General features: G+C 43.3%; 1 protein-coding gene across 1 annotated transcript; it reads left to right on the top strand.

The window, feature by feature from the left end:
* Positions 1 to 5,722: 5,722 nt before the first annotated feature.
* On the top strand, positions 5,723 to 6,621 carry LOC101426195 (transmembrane epididymal protein 1-like). The gene is given in 2 exon segments (XM_012529235.2): positions 5,723 to 6,401; positions 6,404 to 6,621. Coding segments are annotated over 2 exon segments (897 nt in total).
* The last annotated feature ends 5,385 nt before the right edge of the window (positions 6,622 to 12,006 follow it).

Raw genomic sequence — 12,006 nt, 5'->3', positions numbered from 1 at the left:
CAGTTACCTGGATAGGGTGGTACAGGGCTCGCCAGTCTCCACCCTGACAGAGGCGGTGCTGAAGTCTAGGCTACTGCTGCATGCCGATCTGGGTGAAAGAAACCAGTTCCTACCGTCACTGAGATTTTCTGTCAGCCCCGCTTCCCCTCAGGTGGGACGGGGAGCAGTCAAAATGGCAGCCCCTGGCCTCTTTCTGACTTGGGCTGATTCATACCCCAGCTGTTTCCAAGGTTATATCTTAACTAGCTGAGTCTACCAATCAGTAGCCCAAATCGACAGCCAACCACCTCCTCTTCCCTGTTTTTGGGAAATGGAGCTTCCAGTTCCAGCCACAGAACAGCCCCTGGGGTGATTTGTACTGCCAGAGTAGGATAATCATTGGCCTCTATGGCTTCTCCAGTAATTTCCTGGAGAGGCTGGTGCAGGTCCCTGCAGCTTCCTCCCTGCTGGAGGTGGCGCTGGGGCCTAGGCTAGCATTGCCATCTGACCTGGATGGAAAGAAACTGGTCCCCACCAGCACTGGGATTTTCAGTCTGCCGCACTTCCCCTCATGCCAGGTGCAGAGATGGCAGCTCCTGGCCTCTTTCTGACTTGGACAGGCTCAAATTTTAGCTGTTCTCAGGATTATACTTTAGCCCACTGAATTTACTCATCAGTAGCTGAAATTGGTGCCCAACCGTCTCTTAGTCCCCTGTTTTGGGGAAGTGGAGCTTTCAATGCCAGCCACAGAGCAGCTTCTGAGGCGGCTTGTGCCTCTAGTGGCGGATGGGCACCAGCCTCCATGGTGTGGCATGCTCTACTTACGAGTCTTATCTGCAGGTGGGCATCTCCTTCTTCCATTCCTTCAAGGGTGTTTCAGGATGCTTTTCTGGCCTCCTGGAGTGCCCAAACAGGTGCTTCAGCTACCTCCAGATAGCTCTGGGTGTTTACTAACTGCCCTGTAGCAGGAGCTGACTCTAGGAGCCCCTTACTCCACTGCCATCTTGCTGGTTCTCTCTCTTTTTTTTTCAAAGATTATTTTATTGATTTATTTCTGCCCAACCCCTCATTGTTTGCATTTGCTGTGCTGTTCAGCTCCCTTTCTTCTTTGGGAGACACCAGGAACTGAGCCCTGGACCTCTGATATGGAAAGGAGGTGCCTAATTGCTTGAGCCACCTCCATTCCCTGCTTTGCTGTGTCTCTCATTGTGTTTTTCTTCTTGAGTCTCTTATTGCATCATCTTGTCCACGCCAGCTCACTGTCTTGCTTGTCCTCTTTAGGAAGCATCAGGAACCTCAGCTCCCTGCTTTGTTGTGGCTCTCATTATGCTTTTCTTCCTGTGTCTCTTGTTGCGTCAGCTTGTCATCCTGACTGTAGCACCAGCTCTTTGTCTTCTTTAGGAGGCACCGGCATGGAACCAGGGACCTCCCATGTGGTAGGTGTGAGCTCAATCACTGGCGCCACATCCACTTACCACATATGTCTTTTCAAACCAAGAAATTAGAATGTTGCTTCCCATCTCTTTTGAGTCTTGTTTTGGTAAGTCAGTGACAAACCCAAAGGCTCAGTATCTCTTAATTGAATTAAGATGAAAGTTTGGGGCATGAATAGAAGAGCTGTTCATGACTTTTTGCTGACCTCCATGTACATGCTCTTTCTGTGGCCTTGCGCAAGCCCCAGACAACCCTCTGGCCTTTGCTCTTCATCAGTGTACAGCTGCCCTGCAGCAGGAAGAAGTGAAATCATTTGATGATGATGATGAAGAAGAAGCCTCTCCTAAGCAGGAGTTCAATTAAAAGATACTTTAGACAGCACCACTAAATCCCACAAATATTTCAAATTTTTAGTGTAGCCCTCTAGATGCCATTTCTCACCAATTCTAACTATTCTTCGAACCATTCCTTTTACTGCAATTTAAAATGCATATGTCTGTAAACCTTCTATACTGTCCAAATCTCCACAGTCCAATATGGTAGCCTCCAGCCACATACTTGTAATAGTTTGTCTCAACTGAGATGAGCTATTAGTGTAAAATACAAACTAGAATTTGAAGAGTTAGTATGAAATGAAGAATTTAAAAGATTACATTCATAGTTTTTATATTTTTCCGTGCTGAAATGTTTTGGAGATATTGGGTTGAATATAATTGCACATTAAAATTAATTTCACCTGTTTTTAACATTTTTGATGTGGCTCTTAGAAAATTAAAAATTACATATGAGATATTTTACTTCTATTGAACAGTGGCAGTCAGGCTAAAGAGTTCTCTCATGTATATGTGTGATGTGTGTCTGGGGGTTGGGGGTAGACATATGGTGTCTTTAAATAAATTGTAAGCTGTTTGAGGGAAAGAATTATATCTTATACTCCTGTATGTGCCCTGCAGCACTGGCAGGACCACAGCAGTTAATAAACTCATGGTTACTGAGTTACACGAGACCGTCTTGCTCACTTTGGCATTTCATGACGCTAGACAGGTGGCTGTGCTTGGCCCTCCAGGATGTGGATGGGATGGGGGCATCTCGCTGTGCAGCCAGGCCTCCAAGGGACTCCATGGGCTCCACTGGTCAAGCTGAGTTTTCCACATAAAACAGCTTTCCAGGTCCTGGGTGGCCACAGTCTCTGGAGCTGTCTGGCAGTTCTGCTAATCATTCATCACCTTTGGCTCCTTTCTCTGTTTCTGTGGTCAGTGTCCGGTTTGGGGTGGGCGGTTCCTATCTTCAAAGTCCCGGCGTCAGGCTGCTCATGTTTTCATGAACGGCATGCTGCCTTGATCCTGGCCAAAGTGGGGGTGTGAGCATCCTTAATGGGACCTTAAGTGGGGCTACCTGTCCTGGCTCCATGCCACTTTCAGCCTCGCATTGCCATTGGGCCAAGCTGGCACTCTGCCCTCTGCCTCCGACCACTTCCCCTGCTCACAGCTGGGGAAGTGAACGTGGGAGCCGGAATGAGCTCTGCTGCCACCACCGCTCTTGGGCCACAGCCCCGAAGTACTGGAAGCACATTCAGAGGGACCCACTGCAGCCCCACTTGAGGACTGCAGACAACAAATTCCTCTGCCCTGATGTGCTGATGCTTACAGGAGTGAAGGACCCTCAACTTCTCCCAGAGCAAAGCCACAAATGAGGGGCTCTGAGGTTTTCTCTTCCCTGCTTCCCTTTAGACAGTGTCTTTCTCAGATCTTCCCTTTGAATCTCCTCTGAGCATCCAACTATATGGTGCTTCCTAATTTTTTGACAAAAATTCACCAAAAGTGAGAAAAGGACAGGAGATAAACATGCTTACTTTTGTGCAACAATATCCGTGCCCTTTTATTTTCACTCTACAAAAATTAAGTTGTGCACTTCTAAGATATTGTGTGTGATATTCAGCAAGTCGAGGAAAACTAGAACTAGAATCCAGATTCCCTGACTTTCTGTCACTGGTTTTCCACTTCCTCATGATGCCTTCTGCAACCTCACTGGTAATAATGCGCACTGCCCAGTTAAGGGATTACGGATGTGTTTTTTTAAAAATATAAATATTCAAGAAATATTTCAATTAAGATCAAAGAAAAATTAGATATTATTAATAATAAAGGGAGTTATAGTTTGTACCAGGAACTATAGATGAGATCATTACTGTGAGTTTTATTTTTTAAATATATTTATTTACTTTTAAAAGATACTTAGATTACATAAAATGTTACATAAATACAGGTAATTTTTAACATTTTTCTTTTTGCTTATATATTTCCCTAATGTTTCTATAGTGACTATACATTAATTGAATAAAAACACCTAAAATTAAAAGTTTAAATTAAGCAAACTAGACTCATTGAAAAAGTAGAATTAACATCTCCCCCCACATGGGGCTTCACGCTCAAATACCCACTCCCACCGGCCCTCTCAAGAGCAGGAAACAATCTGAACCACTGCTATCTTCAAGTGCAGTGAGACATTTAATTTGGGGTCATTAAGTGGGCTTGGGAGAGAGTGGATATCCAGATATGAATGAGGGCTCAGAGGCAGTGCTGTGACCTGAATGAACACAGTCCCCCTGGCCACAGGGGGAGCTATTGGCATAGAGCTGCAGCGTTTATGCCCATGGAATTGTTTGTAGGATGAGATGATTATTGCTGAAAACTGAAGTCAGCCGCGTTCATGTTTAGTGATGAACTTCTTTCCTTTCAGCATAACTTTCACCCCCAGAAAAACTCATATTCTGTATCCTCTACTGTGAACCTAGCACCATTTTCAATCCGGGGCTATAACTTTTCCTCCATCATCCCCTCTGCCTTTTCCTCAGCTGACTGTTACCAATTCCTCGGTCTGTCTTCCTTCGTGCATTAAACACTAGTCAAGTAATAACTGATAACTATCTGATGGGCAATTTAACATCAAAACAGAAATGATCACCAACTCACAGGAGTATCTCCTCTCAATGATATCTGCATTTTAACCAGGACTACACTTTAATCTATTATATTTTTTGAGGTGGAACTTTGAAGCAGTGATATGGAAGGGGTGATAAGGAATAAGGGCTTCTTATAGGCACTATATCTTTCACAGTTGTGGGAAATGGTGAAGGCTGTTGCCTGTACTCCCATGGTTGGGTTTTAGGTCATTTAGATCCCTGAGGAAATGGACAGGGAGAAATGTTTTACATGTAGCAGGGAAGAGTAAAGACAAAGGGGACTGTATAAGGACAGACAAAGTGGAGCCCATAAGGACAAACTAGAGCCTGAGCCTGCCCTCACCACCTCAGTCTTCTATGGCAGCAGACCTACAGAAGAAGTTGGTGTCCTTCCCACTAAGAGAATCTGGTGAGCTGCAGGCCTGCTTGCTGCCCATGCCAAGGAGGTAAAGCCGGCAGATCAGTAAAGTATGCAAGAACTGCACTGGAGTCCTACCTCACCCTTAGAGTATACTTTGGCTGCTGTTTCACGTCCTTTTGTAGATTTTCATGCAAACCTCTCTTATGTCCAACCATAACTTGGAAGCACACAGGGAAACACGGCCCAATCTTAGTTTGACCTACTAACCTACCACAGCACCTAAAGCCATTCTCCAAATTTGGCTTCTCAGATCCATCTACTGGGCAGTGGAGATTTTGAAGATGTGAGGAATGAGGAGGAGAAGGTGAGGGGAACTTTGCTGGCAGTCTTCAAAATGCCTGTCATCAATCAGAAAAGCACATAGGTGCTAAGTATCATATGGACATACATTAAATTGTTTATAAACATGTGTCCAGAAAGAAAAGATTTTACTTTTTCAGGGGACCAGTTATATATGAGAACTATTGAAGGAAATGAAGGGTTTGTGAATATCCTGGGATTTCTCTGGATCCCATGGCAATCTCCACCCCCACTCCATGCACCTCTCCCCTTCTCCTCTGAGTCCTGGGCAGGCCAAGACAACGGAAGCCATGGAAGAGAGGAACAAGTGCGCCTGGACTCAGCCTTGAGGGTTGTAGAGTAGACCCTGTGTGAGCATACAATTGCCTGCTTCCTTCTTTGGAAAAGCTAGCTAATTACCAATGTACCAGAATGGAATGCAACAATGAGGCCATAAACCACCAAAAGTGTAGGCTTGTCTCAAGAACCCATTACTCTCTGTGGGGGAGCAGTGGGTGGGATGACGTGATAAAAAAAAACTGGTGGAAGCAGTTATTTTCAAAGTCCAGAACTTGAAGTGACCACAGTAGGTATGGTGTTGCCTGAGATTTGGGTGTCTCTCCTTCATTAGGCAAACCTGTGGTTCAATGGGAAACTTTATTGGTCATGTGTACCCAGGGCTGTTTCTTGTATTCCATAGCCTGAATCAGGCAATTTTGGTCTCTAAAGCTGTGATATTCAATGACTCTTTCCTGCATCCTTCATGCCCTCCCAGGAATAAAGGGAGATGGGCCTGGCTGTGGACAATATCCTATGGAGGTTTGCTGAAGTTGGTTACTGGCTCTCTCTTGATAGCTTATGAGATTGGCTGTGTTAAAGGAGGGTTGATCCTAATGAACAGGGACCTTCCACCAAGGTTTATGTATTCCAAAGAGTGGCAGCACCTCATCATGTTCATCTTACTCACCCTCAATGGCTGTGTAGACATCATGAGCAAGAACTTGCTGCCTCAGAGATGCGTGGACCTGGAGCTAGGTATCTGGATCTTAACATTTTATGTGCTTCTACTATTATTTGTGTCACATATTCAGGGGACAACAGGGGTAGAGCTGCAGGTTCATTCTCTGCTCATCTTTGTGGTGTTCCTGCTGATGCTGGTGTTGACAGCAGAGCTGTGGCCTCCAGACTTGTCTCACCTCTGGCTGACTGAGACCTTTCTGTCTCTGACAATGGGCTCCTGGCTGATACAGGTGGGCTTTATTCTATATGGACTTGTCTCCAGCTACACATGGCAAGATGATGACATCAGAGACATCATGTTTGTCACCACTTCTGCTGGCATGTGATGCTCAACGCCTCATGCCTGTTAGGAATCTATGGTTTCTCTTACTTTTGTTATCATTGTTACAGTCCCTGCATGAAGCTGATGAGGTCTAAAGAAGTTCCACGTCATGTGAGCATTCGAGAACCAATCTACAAGTTTCTGCAGGAAGTAGAGTTGTCTGAGAAAGATGACCAGTTACTCCTTTCAAAGAGCTCACCCTGAAATAGGACCAAGAATATTTGACCCATAGCTCACCCATTTTTCTCTTGAGAATTTTCTCAGCCATGTACATTGTATCCTCTTTGGTCCTCGGTGAAGGTAATGGCCCTAAAGAAGAAAAGGTGGTCCCCATCTCCTGTGGCAAACCCTTTACCTGAGCCTGTAGTTACTGAAGAGATTGGGAGAAAGGGACATGAAAAAGGGATTTTGATGGGATTGCGTAGAGGAGAGAAGGTGGAAGAGGAAGGCAAGGTTCAAGAAATGCAATGGGTGGAAGTGAACGCAATAAAACAGGCCTAGGAAGGAAGGAAAGAAGAGTCCAGAAGTCATGGTATCACCAGCTGCTTCCCCAGTCTCAGCTGATTGTGTGTTACCTGAGGAATAGACTTCTTATAATTCAAAATTTCATGGTGAAATCTAATACACAAAAAAAGCAAAAAACAAGCACACAAAAAATAAACCTTTAATGACAGGTATTTCTGTTTGCCAAAAAAAGTGACCATCATGGGGAAACAGCATAAACAGATGTAGTACAATTCACTTAGCCCATCTGGGTAAAATAATAAGAATTTCATTTTTTTTCTTTTAATTTAAGCAAATAAGCATGGCTTCAAATTTTGCATGTAAAGTGAGAATTAACACTTTCATATCAGCTTTTCAAATTTCTATAAACTATAATTTCATTAAACGCCACTACATTTCTTATTCTTGACCTCTAATCCAGTCAATGCAAGATACTTGGCTGCTTGTTTAATGACAACCAAGCCCATCAGCAATTTACTGGATACTAATTTACTATATCTTACACTTGAGCCTTTGTCAAATACCACTCTCTACAACTTAGAAAAAGCCACCACCACTTACATTTTTATGATGCCATGTTATTTTGCACTCAGCATTAAATCTTGAACCACAAACACAAAGAAATCTGTCACTTTTTCTGAACCTGTGTTTGGCGCTGGGGTTGGGGTATACTTAGGAGACTTGAATCTCTGGACTGTCCATGTGCAAGCTGGACCCTGAGCCTCAGCAGAGTTGCAACTCCTTTTCTCTGGTTCATTGCACTTACCCAGGTCAGCTAACAGGAAGGTGAGTGTGGTCAACCACTACACCAGGGAACCGAGAGTGTCTACAACTGCAAGAAGGAGAATTGCATCTATCAGCCATGTGGGATCTAAGGCCCTTCTCAATTTAGAGGTGGTGTGGAAATCGCCAGCCCAGGGTTCACAAGATGGAGGAATAAAATATGGATTACAGTGGACTTACTGGTATTCTACTATAGAACTATTGTGACTCTAGCAATGAAAGAAATTGTATCAATGATGTGGAGACAATGGCCACAGGAGTTGCTAAGGGCAGGGAGAGGGAAGAAGAGATGTGATATGGGGGCATTTTCTGGACTTGGAGTTGTACAAAATGGTATTGCAGGGTCAGATGTTAGGTATTATATATCCTACCATAACCCACTGAATGGACTGAAAGAGACTGTAAACTATAATCCATGCAGTGCAGCAGTGCTCCAAAATGTATTGACCAAATGCAATGAACGTGCCACAGTGATGAAAGAAGTTGTTGATGTGGGAGGAATGGGGAGTATATGGGGTGTGGGGTATATGGGAACCTCATATTTTTTTTAAGATTTATTATTTATTTATCTTCCCTCCCCCCCCCCCCCACCCGTTGTCTTCTCTCTGTGTCCATTCACTGCGTGCTCCTCTGTGACTGCTTCTATCCTCATCAGGGGCACTGAGAATCTGTGTTTCTTTTTGTTGCATCATCTTGCTGTGTTAGCCCTCCGTGTGTGCCGTGCCGTTCCTGGGCAGGCTGCACTTTCTTTCGCACTGCGTTGCTATCCTTACAGGGCGCACTCCTTGTGCATGGGGCTCCCCTACGCAGGGGACACCCCTGTGTGACAGGGCACTCCTTGTGCGCATCAGCACTGTGCATGGGCCAGCTCCACACGGGTCAAGGAGGCCTGGGATCTGAAGCACGGACCTCCCATGTGGTAGGCAGATGCCCTATCCATTGGGTCAAGTCTGCTTCCCTCTTATATTTTTTGTAATCTATGTATCTTTTTAAAAAAAGACAATTAAAAAACAAATACTAAAAAAATAAATAAAAGTGAGTTTAAAAGAAAAAAAAGAAATCTTCTCCCAGAAAATTCTAAAACATTCCATTGATTTGGAACTCTTCAGCAAAACTCAGCTAAATTTGTTTTTTATTTTGCCCATACTGCTAATACGCTCTGCCTTGCCGTTTCTCATGTTGTTTTTCTTTGAGAGGTTTTGCCTCACTAACTAAAAGAGAGATTCCTAAAGGCTGCAAATTTGTCATGTTCTAGTTACCTAATTCCCTTTGCATGTTCCAGAAGAATATAACATTGTCATGTACACAGCTGGGGCTTAATATAGTTTCACCATCCTTTCTCTTTTAAATACAATTTCTTTCTGTAAACTCTCAGGAGACATGGATGGCCCTAAAGCCTGAATCATCTCCTAAGCAGCGGGCCCACTCTCTTCCTATCCATAAAAATCCACTTGTTATAATGAAATCTACTTGTTTGTAATTGCTTATTCTATATATCACTTTATTCCGTTTTCCATAAGGTATGTTCCCACAGCCTCACGGCTGGTCTGCAGTAGGACAGGGATTTAAGCTGGTATGTCTGAAAGTCAAGCCCCTGCTTCTGTTGTCTGGAGCCCACTGACTCCTCTGCAGATAAGGGGAAAGCGGCTGCTGGGGAAAATGAAATGGATGGAAAGGGAACAGCCAGGAGCCCCAGTGGGCAGGAGTAGCAGAGCGTGATTATGCCAAGTCCTCCTACAGAGTGTGCACATGACAGACCTTCTGGCCCTGCCCCCAGGCTCCCCTTAGTGTGGAGAGGCTGGGGAGACTCTAGCCTCCAGGCCCAGACCTACATTTCTGGGGGCAGGTCAGTGTGGAGCCTGAGACATCGTGTTTCTTGAGCTAAGTGTTTCCAATCCTTCTTATTTCTCCTGTTACACCTATTTCCTGGGATCTCTCCCATTATTTTTCTTCTGGGACCTCTTATCTATTGCTTTCCTTGAATACAGCCATGGTAAATGATGAAGAAATCCAGAAAACACTTCCCGGTAGCTCCGAACATATCATTTGCCCCCCAGTTCTACACTGTAGGCAAATCTCTGGTTAATTAATGAATTTCTCTCAATATATCACATAAAATATATCTTCTAGGTAACATGACTGCATTTACAGAACCATTAAATGCACTCAATCAAAAAATTCCCAACATGATTTTTTAAAATTTATTTTTTAATATTGTCTTTTTAAAAAAGATAAATAGATCACACAAAACGTTACATTAAAAAACATAAGAGGTTCCCATATACCCCATTTCCCCATCCCCACCCTGCTCCTCCCGCATCAACATCCACTTTCAGGCACATTCCTTGCATTCATTGCATTTGGTGAATACCTCCTGGAGCACTGCCACACAGTATGGATCATAGTTTACATTGTAGTTCACACTCTCCCCCACTCCATCCAGTGGGTTATGGCAGGATATATAATGTCCTGCCTCTGTCCCTGAAATATCATTCAGGACAGCTCCAAGTCCAGAAAATGCCCCTATCACACCTCTTCCTCCCTCTCCCTCCCCTCAGCAACTCCTGTGGCCACCGTCTTCACATCAATGATAAAATCACTTCCATTGTTAGAGTCACAGCTGTTCTATAGTAGAATACCAGCAAGTCCACTCTAATCCATATTATATTCCTCTGTCCTGTGGACCCTGGGATGGCGATGCCCACTCCATCTCTAAATTGAGAGGGGCTTAGATCCCACATGGCTGAAGGATGCAATTCTCCTTCTTGCAGTTGTAGACACTCTCGGTTCCCTGGTGTGGTGGTTGACCATTCTCACACCCTGTTAGCTGACCTGGGTAAGTCCAATGAACTGGAAAGTAGGTATTGCAATTCTGCTGAGACTCAGTGCACAACCAACATAATTTTAATGGAATCAACAAACCCATCTAAATATATATCAGACAAGAAACATGTAAGAAGAGCCCAAACCCCCACACTTTATTTAAGAAAACATGAGAAAGAAATTGCCTTATCAGATTTCATAATATACCATAAATATTCAGTCAGTAAAACAGGGTAGTGAAAGTATAATACACTAGTTAGTATAATAGACCCGTAAGTCAACATAGTGTACTAGAGATTCCAGAAATTCAGCTATGTAATGTGAGGATTAAATATATATTATGAATGGGCTCTTCAGGTGAGGATTAAATGGCTTTCCATATAGAAAGAAAGTTAGTTTATAACTCATATCAAAGGATATTATGAAGAAAGTAAATAAACAACCTACAAAATGGGAGAAAATAGTTGAGATCATATATCTGGTAAAGGTTTACTATCCAGAATATATAAAGAACTCTTACAGCTCAACAAGAAAAAGACAAACAGCCCAATTAAAAATGAACAAAGGACCTGAAGAACCATCTTTCAAAGAGGGTATACAAATGACCAATAAGCACATACAAAGACACTCAACATCATCAGTCATTAGGGAAATCCAAATCAAAATAACGAGATACCACTAGGATGGACATTATTTAAAATAAAATTTTAAAAAGGTTTGACAGGATGTGGTGAAATTGGAACATTTCCTGCATTGTTTATGAGAATGTAAAACCATGTTCCATTGAGAAAAGTAGTATGATGGTTCTTTAATTAAATCTAGAATGACCAAATGACCCAGCAGTTCTCCTCCTAGCTATAGATCCCCAAAACATTGAAAACAGGGACTCAAAGGCATACTTGTACATGGATGTCCATAACAGCATTTTATACCCAAATGGTATAAAAGACCCAAGTAGTCAAAAACAGATGAATGTGGAAAACGGAAATGGCTCAAGCAGTTGTGCTCCTGTCTACCATATGGGAGGTCCAGGGTTCAATGCCCAGGGCCTCCTGGTGAGGGCAAGTTGGTGTGAGCTGACCCACACAGAGTGCCAGCCCATGCAGAATACCACTCCACCTAATGAGACACCTAATGAGAATACAAGCAGACACAGAAGAACACACAGTGAATGAATACAGAGCAGACAACTGTAGGGGGGGGCAGTGGGGAATAAATAAATAAATCTTTAAAAACAAAACAGATGATTGTGTAAACAAAACATGTTTCATAAACACGATGGAATATTATTCAGCCTTAAGAAGGAATGAGATATGCAGCTACGTGAATGAACCTTGAAAACATTAGGCTGAGTGAAATAAGCAAGTCACATACAGACAAATATTGTGTGATTTTACTTATATGAAATACCTGGTAAAAGAAAATTCATAGAGAAAAGTAGATTAGTGGTTGCCAAAAAATGGGGGAAGAGGGTGGCAT

Source organism: Dasypus novemcinctus, chromosome 13 (genome assembly GCF_030445035.2).
Source record: "Dasypus novemcinctus isolate mDasNov1 chromosome 13, mDasNov1.1.hap2, whole genome shotgun sequence".
NCBI lineage: Eukaryota > Metazoa > Chordata > Mammalia > Cingulata > Dasypodidae > Dasypus > Dasypus novemcinctus.
Note: the sequence above shows the minus strand (reverse complement) of the source record. Positions and strands in the feature narration are given on the sequence as shown.